Source organism: Serinus canaria, chromosome 6 (genome assembly GCF_022539315.1).
Source record: "Serinus canaria isolate serCan28SL12 chromosome 6, serCan2020, whole genome shotgun sequence".
NCBI classification, from domain to species: domain Eukaryota; kingdom Metazoa; phylum Chordata; class Aves; order Passeriformes; family Fringillidae; genus Serinus; species Serinus canaria.
Genome location: NC_066320.1, coordinates 3495772 through 3514452, shown reverse-complemented (window position 1 = coordinate 3514452; position 18681 = coordinate 3495772). Strand labels below are relative to the sequence as shown.

At 49.9% G+C, this 18681-nt stretch overlaps 2 protein-coding genes across 4 annotated transcripts in view; one reads left to right on the top strand and one right to left on the bottom strand.

Moving 5' to 3' along the window:
- The window catches only part of PAPSS2 (3'-phosphoadenosine 5'-phosphosulfate synthase 2), a 30910-nt gene extending 26714 nt beyond the window's left edge, over window positions 1-4196 (top strand). Inside the window, exon 12 of the mRNA XM_018911122.3 lies at window positions 419-4196. Coding sequence (XP_018766667.1) covers window positions 419-560 — 142 coding nt within the window. The 3' untranslated portion in view covers window positions 561-4196. The remainder of the gene's footprint in view (window positions 1-418) is intronic.
- ATAD1 (ATPase family AAA domain containing 1) lies at window positions 3934-18660 on the bottom strand. 3 transcript variants are annotated; one of them, XM_030241356.2, is made up of 10 exons: window positions 18474-18660; window positions 16509-16683; window positions 15180-15278; window positions 14821-14941; window positions 12797-12997; window positions 11575-11681; window positions 9742-9831; window positions 7991-8041; window positions 6156-6292; window positions 3934-5355 (listed from the first exon to the last, which is right to left on the bottom strand). In XM_030241356.2, exons 2-10 carry the CDS (start codon window positions 16668-16670, stop codon window positions 5235-5237), a joined length of 1089 nt encoding a protein of 362 aa, XP_030097216.1. In that variant the 5' UTR covers window positions 16671-16683; window positions 18474-18660; the 3' UTR covers window positions 3934-5234. The 3 variants fall into 3 exon arrangements, with proteins under 3 accessions (XP_030097216.1, XP_050832298.1, XP_009085824.1); XM_050976341.1 differs by having other exon boundaries at window positions 6186-6292; XM_009087576.4 differs by lacking the exon at window positions 18474-18660 and adding an exon at window positions 18112-18267.
- Between the last annotated feature and the right edge of the window lie 21 nt (window positions 18661-18681).

The window sequence follows — 18681 nt, the reverse complement described above, 5'->3', positions numbered from 1 at the left end:
TTATATTCCTATTATATTCCTATTGTATTCATCGTACTATATTATATCATACTATATTAGATCATATTATATTATATGAGTGCTATACTAAAACTATACTAAAGAAAAAGAAAGGATACATCAGGAGGCTTCACGAGAATGACAATGAAAGCTCGTGACTGACTCAGAAACTCTGACACAGCTGGCTGTGATTGGTCATTCATTAAAAACAATTCACATGGAAGCAATCAGACATTCACCTGTTGGTTAAACAATGTCCAGGCCACATTCCAAAGCAATCAGATAATTATTGTTTTCATTCTTTTCTGAGATTTCTCAGCTTCTCGGGAGAAAACTCCTGAGCAAAGAGGGTTTTTCAGAAGATATCCTGGTGACATGGGCCAGCTGTGCTGATGTCACCTGTCTCTGTTTCACACAGGCATGATGACTTTGACTTCATCTCAGGGACACGCATGAGGAAGCTTGCTCGGGAAGGGGAAAACCCCCCAGATGGCTTCATGGCCCCCAAAGCCTGGAAAGTCCTCACCACCTACTACCAGTCACTGGAAAAACAGAATTAACTCCTCCTCCTCCTCCTCCCTAGAAACACCTGTATTAATAGTGAGCAATGATCGATTGATTCCCTGTGACACAGATCACTTGGCATGACCCTGGGGTGTTCCTACCTGGGTCACAGTGGGTTTTTACCAATCAGAAATACTTCCAGCCTGATCCTTCCCCCCTAAAGCTGCTGGGAGTGTCCCCATGGAGCTGGAAGGGATGGGGAGCTGGCCCTTTGTTCCCAGGTGCTGCCAGGGCCACACAGCAGCTGCCAGTGCAGAGGGGACCAGGGTAAACCCTGCCTGTGCCCTGCCTGGAGCAGAAATGAAGAAGTGCTTTTCCACCTTGTGCCTTAGACAGTTTTTGCTAATTGACAGCAGAATCTTTTTAATGCCCCTTTTATAAAAAGGACTTTTTAAGATCAGCTGTGACCACCTCCAGTTCTTGGTGGCTGAGCCAACTCCTCGCTGCCTCTTTCCTTCCTCCTGCTTGACCTCTTTGGTCAAACCAATCCTGGGCTGAGCATTCCTGTTGCTCCATGTTAGCTGCCTGTGAGGATGTGCCATGGTGATCCCTGGCACAGGGATCCCTGCACTCACAGCTGGGGAGCCTCTCCTGGGAGGCACCGTAAGCCCTGAGATCCCTGAGAAAGCTCTGGACAGCAAGGAAAAGTCAGGGATGCTGGCACTGTGCTTTCAGGTGTTCTCCTCCCACCTGGCAGGATGGGATCCCCCTTCCCTCTGCCCACATTTCCCCCACCCCAAAGGCCAATCCGGGGCAAAACAGCAAAGTCACGGCACCAGGTGGGTCTGGAGAACCGGCTGGAGGAGGCTGCAGCTCCTGCCCTCATCCACACATGTGTGGGTGCAGGTGACCTGATTTATTCCGAGTCTGCGGCATGGGGACAGCCCGAGGATGGCAGGGGACAGCCCGAGGATGGCAGGAAACCCTTGGCCCCCAGCCCTGGGGGGTTCTGCTGCTGCTGAGCCGAGAGCCCGGTGCTGCCCCAGCCCTGGCTGTGGAAAGTCACCGCGCACATTGTCGCCTTCCCCACCGACATTGTCGCCTTCCCCACCCTCACGCCGGCACGGACATGGGCAATGCCCCGCCTGAGGCTTTTCCGCTGAGCCTCCGAGGTGACAGAGCAGTGACACAAAGCGACAGGACAGCCGGGCTTCCCTGGGCACTGCCGGGGCTGCCAGGGACGGGGCTGGTCCCGGCGCGGTGGCAGCAGAGCAGAACAACCTGCACTCGGTCATTGCAGCCCCGCTCGGGAATTTTGCACCTGGCCGTGTTCAGCAGCCGCCCCCGGAGCCGTCGGGATGCTCCCAAGGAAGGGGAATGAGCGTTCCTCTCTTCTGGTGCTGCTGTTTGAGTTCCAGGTGGATCCACGCTCAGCAAAACCAACCCGCTCCTGCTCGCTACCTGCTCTGCTGTGGCCAGGGCACACTGTCCAACCTTCATCTATCACTGGAAAATATCCTTGCAAAAGGGCTTTTTGGGTGGCTTTTTAAGTCTTTTTTTTTAAGCATTTGGGGGAAATCTGTGCTTTACCCAAATGCTGCAGCCTCCGTGCACCAGCACCAGCCTCATCCAGCCAGGCCCTCTGGCAGGTAGCCAAAAGTGATATTCCCATTTAGGATTTCTGAGGAGTGAAACAGCACTGTTGCTGCTCATCCTCAAATAATCCTGTCCTCCCCCCCCCAGTAAATCCAGGTGGTCACAGCAAAACACAGATGTTGTGTTATCATTTTAAACCAGTGCAGTGTCCTGATTACCTCTGATTCCTTTATAGGGGTTTATAGTCTATTTATTAAAGACATGAGACTGGAATTTGTACCTCAGCTGATGCATCTCATGATTTAATATATACTGAACTCGCTACTCTATGAAACACTCACTTTTAGTACAAATAAATATTTATATGTGTAAGTAGCTCTCACTTGGTGATTTTTGGGTGCCTGGGCAATGCTGTGCTGGAGCAGCTGTCCCTGGAGATGTCAGAGAGGAATCCCCTTAATGGAGGCAGGATCAGGGGCTGAGGGTTGGACCAAGCCTCTCATGGAGCCATGGAATGAAAGCAGCCACGTTCCAAACCCTCAGCCTTTCGAGGAAGCTGCCAGAGGGTTCGTGCTTTGACAAGGACTCCCACAGCAGCAGCAAGGGTGGGAGATTTCCTGGAGAAGTGGGAATTGCACTCTAGCTGCAGAAACTGCCCCCAGGAGCAATCAGGAATGACTCCTTGTGCCTCTTCAGCCAGGCCCTGATGGATTTGGGCAGCAGGGAAAGGCAGCTCTGGCCAGCAGTGCCCAGGGCCGGGCTTTTGGAGACACCAGCTGGAGATCAGGGCTCAGGCAGTGACCAGGGGCTGTGTCCCCGGGTTTGTCCTGCTGCCGTGCCCTCCCCCGGGGTGACACGAACCCCCCTGAGGACACACTTCACACTCAATTAAAGCTAATTAAGACCTGCCTCCACTGGGGTTTTACCAGGCAGGAAACAGCCCGAAAATAAAGTGCAAACAGCCCTCCAGCACTCGGTGCACTGTCTGATGCCAAGCTGAAGAGCCAGCAACCTGTACTACTGCCCTTTTATCCAGATATGTCCTGGGGGAAATGAAATATGGGTGGTATGGGGCAGTCTCGCTGTCACCAGGCACTGGAGGAAATGAGAAGGGAGGCACCCAGAGGTGCAGGAGGTGCAGGAGCAGCTTCCCAGGCTGGCATTTCTCATGTGTAACTGTGCCAGGCTGCTCCCAGCCCTGTCCAGCCTGGCCTTGGGCACTGCCAGGGATCCAGGGGCAGCCCCAGCTGCTCTGGGCACCCTGTGCCAGGGCCTGCCCAATTCCTTCCCAATATCCCATCCCTCCCTGCCCTCTGGCAGTGGGAAGCCATCCCCCCTTGTACAGAGTCTCTCTCCATGTTCCTTGCAGCTCCTTCAGGCCATAGTTTGGTCAGCCCAAAGCTTCTCCTCTCCAGGTGAACAATCCCAGCTCTCCCAGCCTTTCCTCCCAGCAGAGCTGCTCCATCCCTCTGCTCATCCCGGTGCCTCCCCTGGGCTCTCTCTCCTGGATCCCAGGCTCACCCAGCCCCAGCACTGAAGTGATTTATAGGATTAACATCCCAGACTTTTCTCATTTCCATATCCCAGCAGCTCTGCTGTACCTAAATTCCTGCAGCCCTGTGTTAGATCATTGTGCATCTCCCATTGCTTTGGATACAGGGAAGAAGTCTAAGAATTATTCAATTGTTTTTATCCTCCCCCTCCCATTTGGTTTTAAGATTAAATTGGGACAAACTCAGCCCTGCAGCATCACCCAGCCAGCATTCCAGAGGGCAGGACAGCAGGGAGCAGGCTGAGCTTGAGGGACACTGTCACCAGCCCCTGACACCGTGCCACGGCAGGGCTCCAGCCCTTCTTCTTTCACTTTATTTTCCTTTGCAGTGCATTTGGTTTTACATCATTCTGTGCCTCCAATGTTTCCCTCCCCTCACAGGCAGCAGAGCTGTGACACAGCATCCCAACCCTGGGCTCTGAACATTTCATTCCCTTTACAGATTTGGGGTCAATTAGTGCACAGTTCATAGCATTATATGAAAAAACCTCAAGTTCTTGACTATCTCTGACAATAACTTCACTAAAAAAAAAAAAACCCAAAACATTTTTGCCACTCACATTTGTAACCCTTGGCCTTTATCGCAACAGAACGTTACAAGAACTCACCAGAACTGGTACCAGCAAGGACAGCACGTTGCTAAACCACATCAATAAGCCCAAAACCCATTCCCTCCTCTTTAAACTCACAGATCTGAGCATGGGACAGTGTCCCATCACAGTGTCCCCGCTGTGCCTCAGGGCTGTGACACTTCAGGGGACAGTGCCACGGTGGGTGGCAGAGACTGAGGGAGAAGCAAGTCCTTGGGACAGTGCCCAGGAGCTCAGAGGATGTGGGGCTTCAGGAAAGAGCAAGTGGGATTCTACTCTAACTGCTCACAGCAAGGGAAAACCAAAAATAAAATCAGCCTTCATTTAAAAAGCCTTCAAAAGCAGAATTCATAAAAAAATTAAAAGTATTCAAACATTCTTACAGAGTAGTTTACTATCTTGACTAAATGGCACCAGATTTCAAGTGGTCACGTGGAAGAAAAATCAGTAGCATTTCAAATGTTGCTTTGTTCTAGGAGCTGTTTCTATCCTGGCATTTGCTGCTAAAAGGGAGAAGTGAACTGAGTATCGAGGAATCTTTCCCCTACACAGCTTCTGATTTGGTTTGCTTCAGGAAGGAAGTAGAAAAGATTTTCCATACTCAAGTTATCTACAGATTATGTCTATATATAAAAAAAAGTGTGGCTATGTACAGGTCCTGCACTCACACACCCATGTCTATACACACAGCCCGTGCCAGGTCCTGCCCCTGGCCCTGGGACCACCCACTCCTGCTGGGAGGCTCCAAGGGATCCCTGGGGACAGCACGCAGGCACTCGCTCTTGGTCTGGGCTGAATTGTTCCACTCATGATCTGTGCTTCCACTCCCAGTTGGAATTGCAATAACTTAAGAGGTTGTTGTTGTATAAAAACGATTCCAGGAACAGAACTCCCTTTGCCACCCCTGCTCCCACCCCCTGACACTGGTTTTGCTAACTGATTACAGAAGTCAAACTAAATCACATCAGGAACTGCAAACACACTCTTTTGTCTTAATCAAACACGATCTCCATGGCCAGGTTCTGCATGGAGACATCCTTGGATTTCCTCATCTTCTCGATGGCCCTGTGGAGATCCTGCTGCTGCACGGGCCGGATCTCATCTTCATCGTGCCTGGGCAAGAGAGACAACAGCCAGGTGAGGGGCCAGGGCTGGGACAGCTCTGCCAACCCTCAGCAGCCATCCCTGCAAACAGCAGCTCTGACATGGATCCACTGGAATCACAGAACCACTGAAGCTGGAAAATCCCTGCCAGCCCATGGAGTCCCAGCTGTGCCCAGTGCCCACCTTGTGCCCAGCCCAGAGCACTGAGTGCCACCTCCAGCCCTTGCTGGGACACCTCCAGGGATGGGCACTGCAAAGCTCCCTGGGCAGCCCCTGCCAAGGCCTGAGCACCCTTTCCATGCAGAAATTCCTGCTGCTGTCCAAGCTGAGCCTCCCCTGGCCCAGCCTGAGGCCCTTTCCCCTTGTCCTGTCCCTGTTCCCTGGCAGCACAGCCCGACCCCCCCTGGCTGTCCCCTCCTGGCAGGGAGTTGTGCAGAGCCACAAGGTCCCCCCTGAGCCTCCTTTGCTCCAGGCTCAGCCCCTTTCCCAGCTCCCTCAGCCCCTCCTGGGGCTCCAGCCCCTCAATGCATCCAGGATTGCTGCAGGCATGGCAAATACCAGAGGGATGTCCCAGCACCTTGGCAGCAGCAGGACCTGGTGGCTCAGGGCCACCCCCAGCTTGGGCACCTTGGAACACCCAAGGCGCTGAGCTTATTTTTGGAGCCAAAAGCAGGAACAGTCACAGAGCCTGTGAGGGGTTGTGCATAGTGACAAGTGGGCATGGAAGCAGGAGAGTGCAGCAGTGTGTGAGCCTGCAGGCAAGGCCAGCCCCAGAGGAGCAGCAGTGAGAGTGCAGCAGCCCCACGTACACGTCCTCCTCGCAGGCGTTGTTGACGTACTCCCGCACGCAGAGCAGCGCCGCGTCCCGGCACATCTCCTTCAGGTCGCTGCCCGAGAAGCCGTCCGTCTCCTTGGCCACCTGCAGCAGGTCCACGTGGCTGTCCACCTGTGGAGAGCTCCAGGTCAGCCCTGGGACAGCCCAAAGCCACTGGCTCTGCTCTACAACAGTCTGAGATCATCTCCATCTGGCATTTTTGGGGAGCTGGATTATTGCCTTACTCTTGGAACCTCCAAGGGGTTCACATCCTTACGGGACACTGATGTGTCGGCTCATCAAACGCTGCCAGTGGCTCCAAACCCCACAGAAACCCCAACATGTCACAGACATATTTAATGAAAAACATGAGAAGAAGCTTCAGCTTCTCCATGTTTTGCTGCTTTGGAATGGGATTTGAGAACTGTTTACCCAGCATGTGAAAGTGTTTCTACTTGCTGACCAATGACAGCCACCTGTGTCGAGGCTGTGAGCAGGCACAAGATTTTACCACCATTCCATTCCATTCCTTTCCTTTCTATTCCTCACAAGCCTTCTGATGAAATCCTTTCTTCTATTCTTTTAGTATAGTTTTAATATATAATTTCTTTTTAATATAATATATATCATAAAACAATAAATCAGCCTTCTGAAACATGGAGTCAAGATTCTCATCTCTTCCCTCATCCTGGGGCCCTGCAAACACCACCACACCAACCACCCTGTACTAACCCTGGCATGTCCTTGCTGATCCATCCTTGGTGCCCCTGAACATTGGTATATCCTGCACTAACCACATTCCTGCCTGGCAAAAACTGGGTCACAGCAATAGTGACCCCTTTTCCCAGGAGCCCACGTGAGTTTCTCAGAACTCCGTTGTCTGCACACCTGATCCTGCTTTACACAGCAACATTTTGTGTCTAACTCAGGGCACTGGGTCAGGCTGAACTCTTGCCAGGCAAGATCTCAGGTTTATTCCATCTTTTTATGGAATTTCTGATTCATTTCCCACCACCTGCATCAGTATTTCCTTTTCAAAAAGTTGAATCCAAGGCAGTCTAATAAAAGGCTGAAATTCTGGGGTAACTGATACAGGCTGGTTTTTTCTCTCCCTGAAAAACTAATTTGTGTGGTTCCCTGCTGGTGAGCTGCCATTTTTAGGCCTCTTCAAAAAATTTAAGTTGGTTTTACTAATAAATTCTATTTATTAGGCTGGAGCTCAGCCTACAGACACTTTGCAGCATAAATTTGAAGGCAATTAATGCTGCTGACTAAATTTGGGAGGAAGCTCTGAGGACAGGGATTCCCTGTCCTGCCACAGACACTTCCAGGTGTGCTCACACCTCATTCTTCCCCTTTCCTCTGAAGGAAATCTGAATTATGGATCAGAAGCAGCACTGCCAAAAAAAGCCATTCCTCCTCACTTGAGCTGAGCCAAGACAGAGTTAAAGAGTCAGCTTCTTCTTGATTTCCTTGAAATTTCCTTCCCTGATCTAAACATGATTCACCTGCAGCTCCTTTAGAGAGAGAAATCTCTTCTCTGCTAACAGAACAAGCAAATGGAGACAGGGAAAGGGAGTCTTTCTGTTCAGAGGGGGTGATTCACCACACAAGCCAAGGCTCCTGCTCACAAAGGAGCCAACTGCAGGGCTTTCATGTCAGGCCACACCTAAACCCACAAAAGATTCCCAAGCTCTCACCAGAAGTGCCCTGGCAGATCATCTCAGCCTCACTGCAAGGCAGGCAATTACAAACCACACAGTTCTGCAAGGCCAGGGCTGCACTGGTGGCAGCAATGCAGCCATGAGCCACTAGCAGGAGGCTACTCACATTTTCATTCTTCAAAATCAGCTTCAAGATGGCCTCTCTTTGCTTCAGAGCCTGAAACGGGAGAGACTGAAGTTACCAGAGGGCAAAAATGGACACTTGTGACATCCCAGGGCTTTCAGTCCCTTCAGTTCCCTCACCCAGCAAATGTGACACACACTGAGGAAATCTCTCTGATGGCAAGATGTGATGGCACAGGGAAATACTAAACCAGATAAATCACGCACTGTGTGATTCAAAACTCCACCAAAACCCCAGAGAAACCCCAACCACCCCACTGGTATATCCTGCACTAACCATGCTCCTGCCTGGCAAAAACTGGATCCCAGCAATAGTGACCCCTTTTCCCAGGAGCCCACGTGAGTTTCTCAGAACTCTGCTGTCTGCACACCTGATCCTGTTTTACACAGCCCCAAACTTGGGGGGTTTAGAGGCAAAATTTTGTGTCTCACTCAGTGCTGGAGGTTACTGAAGAATCAGTTGAAGCCTGAGCAGATCCTTCCTAGGAAGGTCAAACACAGGCAACAAACACTGGGTTTTGTGCCTGCCAAACCTCACTGCCATCATTAAAAAGGGGAAAAATCCCCCCACAAATAATCTGGCAGCTGAACAGCTGCTACTCTGTCCCAAAACCCACTCCTGCCATTTCCCTCTGCTTTGCAGGCAATTTCTGATGAGTAATTTGGGGCCTTCTCAGCTCAAACTCAGTTATAAAATCTGCAAGGCTTTCCCTGCTGCCCATGCCAGTTCCCAACCCACAGCACATCAATTATTCCACCTTTAGTAAGAGTCAGGGCAACTCTGGGCTGATCACAAAGCAAGAGAGGAGCAGGGCAGGGCTCTAGTGGGGTGAGGAAAATCTGTTCTCCTGTGGTAACCCTGATCCTGGGAGAGGAAGCCAATCCCTGTCATCTCCCAGGGCACATAATTCATCCTTCTAAAGAAGGGGGTTGATAGAATGACACCACAAAGTTCTCAAATCCACATCCTTGCCCCCTGCTAACTGCAGGAACAGCTGGAGATGAGGAAGGTGTGTGCAACAGGTATGGAAGCACAGCAGTTCCTAGGTTATAAATGCTGTTCCCAAAGGGATCCACTCCCATGGAGAAAGTTCCAACAACACAGGCGTGGGAACACAACTCCTCTCTTGCACAATCAATAAGAATTTTACTCCTCCAGTTTGGTCTCTGGGTTTCAGCAAAAAAGGATAATGATTTCTATAGCCAGAAGGGAATTCAACCACAACTGAACTTCTGATAACACTGACACAAAAATGCCTGGTCACATCAGCAGGCATTCAAAGGTGACTGAAATAGCTGGAAAAGGATGGCAAGAGCAACCTTTGGAGCAAGGACAATTGATAAAGAACTAATACCTGGGGCATAAATCATAGAATCATGGAATAGTTTGAGTCCTGAAAGACCATCTCATTCCAAGCCCATCACAGGCAGAACAAAACAGGTTTTCCACTCTGTCTGCTGTGGAAAGGCCTGAGCAGAACCCAGTTACAAACCAGCCCTTCCCAGTGTGCAGCATCCAAACAGCTCCATTCCCAGAGGAGAGCAGGGCTGGGAAGCTCATGGTATTGTTTCAGATAAAAGACCCAAGAGATCAAAACTTCACCTTAAAAATCCAAGTTATGGATGTGCTTCAAAAGCCCCTAAACCCAGCTGAGCAGAAGGCAGCATTTCCTGGAGGAAAAGCCCCAGAGCTGTGGATCTGCTGCCTGCTGGGGCAGGGCAGGCAGGACTCACAGGCTGGTTGATGTGGAAGCGGGTGGGCATCCTCCTCATGATGGCAGAGTCCAGGTCCTGGGGCCTATTGGTGGCTCCCATCACAATCACCTGTGGGACACCAAGAGACACCACTGAAACCAGAGCTGGGAAACATCCACAGCCTGGGAATGTCAACACCAGCCAGGGATCTCCCCCACTTTATCAACAGCATCTACATTTACAGAAGTTCCATAAGGGTTTCCTGGCAGTGATCTCAGCAAGGGCAGCCCTGGTGCCACAAATATCACCTGGGGGGAGATTTCAATGAGTCCAACTTGAAATTTCAAACCCCAAGGAGGAACTTAAAACTTCTGCTTGTGATGTCACTTTTAGTTCCTGGTGGAATTCAAAAGGAGATGTTTTGGCAAGGTGTTAAAAAATGTGGTGCTTTTGTGCTGTGCTGGAAAAAGAATCACAGAAGGTTTTGGGTTGGAAAAGACCTTCAAGTTCATCTTGTTGTAAACCCTCCATGAGCAGGGACACCTTCCAGGAGACCACCATGGCCATGGCTTCACCTGGTACCCCCATGGTGTCTTTATTCTTTTAAACATTCAAAAAAAAAGCATTCCAGGACCTCCAGGTCAGCAGTGGGTTAAAGGTGTCCAAGGCAAGCCCAACACCAGACAGTGTTTACCTGCCTGGAGCACTCCAGCTCTTAACTCCAGAACAAATTTACTCCCCATTCACAGCTGCCTTGATCTCCCATTTCTTACTCTAAGCTGTGTACATGGTAAACACCCAGCCAGGAGAGGGGCAAACGGCAGACTTTGATTAACCTGGGCTCCAGGAGAGTGACAAAGGCAGGGTGATTATCTCCAGGGTGTTTGCTGCCCTGCTCCTGCCTTTGGGCCAGGCCCAGCAGCTCCAGGAAGGAGGGCCAGCAGGGTTGGTGGCCTGGCAGAGTCACCCTGCCACCTAGAGGCACTGGGATTGCTGGCTTGGGGATGATCCACACTTCTCTGGGCATTATTTTCAGCCAGCAGGAACATTCTTCACCTGCCACACTCCAGATCCCTCCTCAGCAGGCTTAGCCTACAGCTGAGTGTGGTTTCCAGGTGGAATCAGCACATCCACCTCAACACTTCCTCACAATTTCCTCCAAGCATTTGGGATTCTGGTTTTTCTTACAAAAGGCAAATGCTGCTGAGCTTGAGAGACCCCAAATTGCCTCACTGCAGGGAATGAATAATTCCACTTGTTCCAAGGAACTGTCAGTGTGTTGGGTAAAAAAGGTAATGCACTGTGCTTGGAAGATGGTATCAGTTTCCAGTGAAGGGTTCATACCACTTCTTTTTACTAATGGGAAGCTTTAACCCTCCTCAGTACACGAACATCACTGTTTTTTACTTATTTGGGGAAAAAATAACCAGAAAAACATCTTTACAAGCTTGGGAGAGGAGGATTTTTCCATTTATGGAAAAATACACATTAAAAAGGCAGAAAACTTTCAGCTTAGAGAATAAACATCCTGTTTAAGGGCTTTAAGATTATCCCAGGTGACACCATGGCACGCTGGCTTTGTGCTATATTCAAGTTGTTAGACTCCCAGCATGGTTTGGGATGGGAGGCACCCTAAAGCCCATCCCATCTCACCTGGAAACACCACTTCTTGATTAAAACCAAACTAAGCACAAAGCCAATCTTCTCAGGAAGAACAATGACCTATAGATACAATTCCCCTCATTCCCATAAAGTGCTGGGAATCACTGACAGGTAAAGAGCCCTTTGGCAACCTCTGTTCCCAAGCAGCTCCACCCCAAATATCCCAGCTGAGGGAATGCCACCCCTCCTCCCAGCACCCTGAGGACTCACCTGGCAGTTGTAGTCAGTGTCCAGCCCATCCCACAGGCTCATGAACTGGGCTTTCATCATGGCTGTGGCCTCATGGTCAGTGCTGGATCGGTTCCGCAAGAAGGAATCTGGGCCAAAGCAGGGAAGCAGTCACTGCCAATCCAATTCCCCACAGGAATGCACACCTGGGCTGCTCTCTGAGCTCAAGAATGCACTTTTAATCACCACAGTGCTGCTAAGGGGGAAAGTGGATTCTCCCCCATTCCTAAGCCCCCCTTTCAAAGGACACCACACAAAGTGCACCCACCCCAGGAGATTGCCCCACATCCTGTGCTCCAAATTTTCACCTTCCTGAATTCATGGAAAGCAGCCTCCCTGTTGGTTTCTCTGGGTCTGGATTGAAGGCACTTGAGACAGTAGCTCATGTTCAGAATAGGTGTTTATTATTTCCTATCAGTAAAACAGCCTCACTGCTGTGAGTTTGGCAGATTTTCATTAGAAGGCACCAAATGCCCAACAATCTCTTGGTACAAGGACTTTTAAGACTAAACTGTCTAATGAAGAGCTGACACCTGGATTATTTTCCCTTTTAACCCAATAACTGATTCCACAGAGCTGCAATGGGGACTTTTCTGCCCAATTACAAAATGACACCCATGGAGAAGAAGGAAGAAGAAGCCCAGGATGACACCCTGTGCCCTCCATCCTGCTTCCATCCACAACATCCTAAAAATCCCAAAACCTCAATTTCTCACCAAGTGACACACCCACACTGCTCTCTATAATCTATTTCACACTTTTGTGGGTTCCAGGAAACTTTCTCCATGGATGAGGGTCAAAGTCAGTGCTCCCCTGGGGGTCAGGGCACCCCAGGGCAGACAGAGAAATATTCCCAGTGCTCTGGGTTTCCACAGCTCCCCTCCTATTCTTCAGCCCTATGAAACCACCATTGCAGAGCTCCCCTAAAACCATATTTTACTTCCCAGTGTATGCCCTGACAGCAGCCAGGTTTCCTCATGAACAAAAAATAAGTAGGAATTTGTTTTACTTGTGAATTCCCCCACTACCACCAGGAAAAAACCCCATTGTTTTTCCTAATGTGCCACCATTCCTTTACAATTCTATTTCTCTTACTGAGCCTTCACTCTTCTGAAGGATAAGATGACAGGAGATCCATACATCACTGAGCCTACAGTTCAATGTCACTCTGCTATGGCTACTGATAAAAAAAAGAGCTTTTTACCTATTTCATCAATAAAAATGATGGATGGCTGGAGCTTTATGGCCAGGGAGAAGACAGCAGCAGCCAGTTTCTGGGATTCTCCATACCATTTATCTGTCAGTGTGGAGGGCTGGAGGTTGATGAACCTACAGCCGGCTTCCTTGGCTGTAGCTTTGGCAATCAGGGTTTTCCCACATCCAGGGGGGCCATAGAGAAGAACTCCTGGAAAATTCACAGTGTTAATGCTTTGCTAGGACAGGCCTGGGGGTGTCCAGGCTCGAGTTTAATCCAGGTATTAAAAGGTAAGAAACCAAACCAAGGAAACACTGTTCCATCAACCAGAGGTTTTAAGGTAATCCCTATTAAATTACAGCTTAGAATAGCCAAAGACAATTCCCTGTGGGGGAATTTTTCCCCTTTTTAGACAGGAAGGGTGAAGCTGAGAGGAGACATCTGAGAGATGACTGATTTATTGTGGGGCTGCAACATCATCTTTAAGGTCCCTTCCAACCCAAACCACTCCATGATTCCATTTTATTCCATTCCCAGGACTATAAAGGTTACAGAAAATTAACCCCTGTTTATGTCCTGGCAGGCTTTGTTTACAGCTCCTTTCAGCCCTGCTAATAAAACTTAGCAGAGAGGAGTGAGGAAAGGAAAAATCCATCACACAACAGACCCACAGACAGTTTTAACAAATTACCCACAATTAAACATGACATCTTGTATTATTTTTAAACTTGTCACGGTGCAAGAATTCACCGGAGTGTTTTTCTAAACACAGTTACAAAGAAAACAATTTCAAGAGCAACATTCAGTTAAAAGAACCCAAAACACAGGGAATTATTAAGTTTTTTTCTCTGTTTATGTCAGTGATGCCCACAAACATCATTACTCTGGAGCAGTGACTTCCTATTAACACCCAGCACAAGCCACTCATAAAACTGGGGAGCAGCCTGAGCTGGAAAATCTGCTTTAAAAAGATAAATAAAAAAAATCATTTTTTCCTTCAGCTTATTAGATCATGGCATTCATGTAATTTTCCAGACAGCTTCAGTTTGTGACTTACACAGAAAGCAGCCTGGAAAAACTAAACCAGCTACCAAAGTGCTGCATTTTCCATCCCTTGTGAGCACCCCTGAGGTGCTCACAGATCCAGGCAGTAAGGAAGAGCTCCAGAAATCAATATTCCAGGGAACAAGGTTGGAAATTTGGGTGTTTTGTCCAACATTTTAGTTTTAAATTCTGCCCTTTTTTTCTCTTTTTCTTCGGTAGCATACAACAAATATGTCTGTAGGGATTTCTGCAGAGTCCAGCTTCTGTTTTACTGGGGAAAGTGAATCTTCCACCTGCCTGAAGGTTGTGTAGCCCAACTCCAGAGAGAAACAAGGGATCTCCAGAGGAAAAATGGGATGTCTGTCCTGCTGAATGATGGCAATTTCTAGGAGTGTCAAAGCTGTAGAGCAGAGTTAGAGCTCAACGCTGCCAAAGCACAGCACAGGGTGTAAGGACAATGAAAATGACAATTGAGGCAGTTAAAAATGCAGGATAGATGGATTATAATGGCCTGGAGTGACGGCACCAGGGGAATGGCTTCATGCTGACAGAGAGGAGGTTTAGGTGGGATATTGGAAAGGAATTGTTCCCTGGCAGGGTGGGCAGGCCCTGGCTGTGGCTGCCTCTGGATCCCTGGCAGTGCCCAAGGCCAGGTTGGACAGGACTTGGAGCCACCCTGGGATGGTGGAAGGTGTCCCTGCCCATGGCACTGGATGGGCTTTAAGATCCTCCCAAGCCAAATCATTTCATGATTCTGTGATGAGTGCACAAAAATGGACCACCACAACCAAAACCCAGCTACTGCTTCATTATTAAGATGAAACTTCTTCACCAAAGCAGGGAAAGAGGGAAAATCTGAGGGTTTTCCCTGGCATTGGACCTAATGTTTGCACTTTGACCTAACAACCCCCTTCCTCTTCCCTTTCTGAGAAACTGCACCTTTTATATTTCAAATGCCCAGGTATAGATCCATCACATTCCCTTCCTACCTTTTGGGGGCTGTAAGAGCCTGGAATTCTCAAATAAATATTTCTTCTTGATGGGCAAAATGACAGTGTCTTTCAAATCTGTGATGACATCATCTAAGCCTGCAATATCACTCCAGGTGACCTGCAAGGGAAAAACAGCGTTGGGAATGATCAGCATTGATCCTGCCAAGGAAAAGCACCCACCAGCTTTCAAGGAGTGCCTTGAAAATAAAAAGGAGAAGGGATTAAAACCCTCTGCTCTCAGTGATGCAGTTTCAGATCACAGGAATGCTTCCTGTGTATTTCCACAGAGATGCAAATAATGTAAGCCAGGGATAAAAGGGAATTTTGCAGGCCTGGGGAGCAGGGAAGTTGCTCACATGCATGCTGAGTGGGTCCACCAGGTGGGCAGCAATGCTCATCTCATACTCAGTCAGCTTGACATTCTTCACTCCAATCTGCTTCATCAGCTTTTCAGCCTGGGGGGAAACCAAACACCAGGAAAATCAAATGGAATGCTCCACTCAGAAATCAGCTTTTTTAAAGAACTGCTGGTTGTGGTTTGAAAAGCTTCTCCCTAAGAGGTGAAATCTTGTTTTAAGCAGAAGGTTCTGCTGTTTCCTAATGACTCTGTTGTCACTTGAGTGAAACCAAGTCAGATGTCTCAGTTCCCATCAAACAAATGCTTGGACCCTCACATGCCCAAACCCACAACTCTTCTGCTATGACCTAAAAACCAACCAAAATAAACCTTAAAACACAGAGTGTGCCCCCCAAGCCTCCACAGCACTTAGAGAGATTCATGTATTTTCACATGAATCAAGGAGAGATTAATGTATTTTTAAATTCCCAGAAGCCAGTCAATTTCTAATCTGTGTTCAGTGGGTTTTCCCTAATTTACAAGGAAAAGTCATTGTGCCAACACACTTGCACAATTCAGTTTCTCTTCCTACTCAAACTTGCAGTAAAGTCCAGCAAGGTTTTGGGACAGTGCAGCCTCTCAGATAACAGCTGGCACTGAACCCAAAGCTGGTTTTCAACCAAAAAGCTCATTACAGAAGGAAAACCACCCAACACAGACTTAGGTTGCTCAAAACATGTGAAATTCTTGTCAGTCAGAAACCAAACCAAAAGAAAGCTGCCACATTTCCAAAGCAAACCTTTAACTTTTGGTTCTGAAGGGCCCCTAAAGCTTTTCCAGAGCACAAATTATTCCAGTTCAAGATGAGGAATGAGGCTTTTCATGTTTTCCCTCCCCTTTCCAAGGTATTTTGACTGCTGGTGAAGGTCTCTGCCACTAAGTTGCCAGAAATGCAGAGCTTTCAAGTTCTCTTTTAAGTTAAGAATTAACTCAAGGTTTAAGAATAAAGAATTAATTCTCGAGAATTAATTCAAGGTTTCCAAAAGCAACCAAGAGACTGATGATTTAAGGCCACTGCTGCTCAGCAAAGGTGTCAGAAGCAGAGAAGGCACGAGGCCCACAGATTTGCTGAAATCAGAGCCAACAGCTCAGATCAGACCAAGTTTTGCCACCACTTCAAGCTAGAAACTGTAGTTTGTTATAAAACTGTCATTTGTTCTATTCTATAATTTGTTATAAAATATAAAACCTGAACAGACCAACAACCTAAAACCTGAGACGGACTAAAAAACTCCAGCCTCCCACATTGCCCAAGATCCCAAGGAAACACTGCAGAAAGCAATCCTACCTGCTTCTGAGCTTCCACCTTCTGCTTCCTGGTGGGGTCAATGGCATCCACCATCCATTTGATGGTGAAGTAGGTGACAGCCCCAAAGATGGTGAGGCGGAAGATCAGCCCCACCACCTCGTTGCGGCTCAGGGGCCGCGAGAAGGCCTCGGCGTGCACCATCCTCCTTCCTGCTCTGAGGGGAAACGGGAGGCAAGGAAAGGAAAATCAGAGCTGAAAGAACACCTGCAGGGTGTTGGAATGTTGTTTGATAAAAGGTGTTTTGCAGGGAGTTGGGAGAAGTGAATGGAGGGACAGGACAAGTGGAAAGGCTTCCCACTGCCAGAGGATGGGATTTTGGGCAGGAATTGTTCCCTGGCAGGGTGGACAGGACCTGGCACAGGGTGCCCAGAGCAGCTGGGGCTGCCCCTGGATCCCTGGCAGTGCCCAAGGCCAGGCTGGACAGGGCTTGAAGCAGCCTGGGACACTGGAAGGTGTCCCTGCCCATGGAAGGGCTTCCAGGTCCCTTGCAACCCAAACCATCCTGGGATTCTGTGCTGACAGTGGGCACAAAGTTGACATTCCCATTGAGACTGACACTTTGGGACTGCTGCTGACCCTGAGTGTTGAATCCTGGAGCCAGGGAACTCCAGGGTTTAAGCAGAGAGGTCTTTTCCCTGAGAGGAAGTTGACAGGAAAGGCACCCGGCTGCCGCATTAAGGAGCAATCAGCGACTCACATTTGATTAAAAGGAGGTTAAGAGCTGGAGCCTGCACCTGGCAGGATGTATGGGGAGTTATTAATATCCCTGGAAACCTGAAAATACTGGATGTGGCACACAGCTATCCAGGGAAAAGCCTGACTGCTGCAGGAGCCAAGCCCAGAGAGCACAGCACCCTCAATCCTGGGAATAAAGGGCACAGAGGAAAGAACTTTGCTAAAACACTGGGAAAATGACTTGTAAAATCAGGGTCTACCTCATCCTCAGCTGCTGGGGGGGATTTGCTTGAGAATCCCCAAATCACTCCTTGGGTACTGCCCCATTTTCCTTCTGCAAGGGCAAAACCAGCAGCAATTCCTTTGGCAGCTCCTGCCACTCCCTGGCCACTCTCCAAACCAAGCTGGCAGCCAGGGCAACCCTGCAGCGCCCACAGCCAAATTATCCCTGGAACCCCCTCCCCAGGGCAATGCTGCAACGCCCACAGCCAAATTCTCCCTGGAACCCCTTCTCCAGGACACCCTGCAGCACCCACAGCCAAATTATCCCTGGATCCCCCTCCCCAGGGCACCCTGCAGCACCCACAGCCAAATTATCCCTGGATCCCCCTCCCCAGGACACCCTGCAGCCGAATTATCCTTGGAACCCCCTCCCCAGGGCAATGCTGCAGCACCCACAGCCAAATTATCCCTGGATCCCTGCTAAAGGATCTGAGGAAGCACTCCGGAGCTGGGGGATTCTGCGTGTCCTCGTCAGCCTAATTTACTAAAATAAAAGGGCTCTGTAGTCACTGATCAAGGAGAAAACCTCCCCAAAAACCCGGTGCAGGAACCTCCTTCTTATGCAACCCGTGCCCTGAGAGCCAACCGAAAGGAAAAGCTTGAACACAAGAGAACTGAAGCATACCCTCGCTGAGCGTAGCCCCAGCCACACACAAACGCTAAAACCCGTAGGAACTCAGCGTTTGTTTCCCCTGAGGCCGGGACTGCTCACTCGGGGCCCGCAGCGGCTCGGCTCTCCCCGTTCAGGCGCAAAAAGGAAACCAAAAGCGGCAGCGGCGCTGGTTTCCGTTCCGCTCCGACGGCAAAACGAGGCACTGCCGGGAAGCCCAGGGAGCCCCGCTGCAGCGCGGGGATCCCCCCCGGTGCCGGGCAGCCCCGTCACGGCTGCCCCGGGCAGGGCCGGGCCGCGCCGCCCGTGACCTTCCCGCCGCCCGGCAGGTGCGGCGCGGCGGGGCCGCTCCACCGCTGTCCCGCCGGGTTACTCACCGTGCGGAGGCTCTCCGGGACACGGGGCGGGCCGAGCGGCAGGAAGAGGAAGAGGAGGAGGAGGAAAGCGAGGAGGAGGAAGAGCAGGAAGGAGAAGCGAAGCAAAAGCCGGCGGCAGCACCGAGGGCCCGGCAGCGGCGGCGGCGCGTCCGGCGCTTCCTCCGTCCGTGCGGCGCTCGCTGCCCCGCCCAAAGGTTCCGGCCGGCGG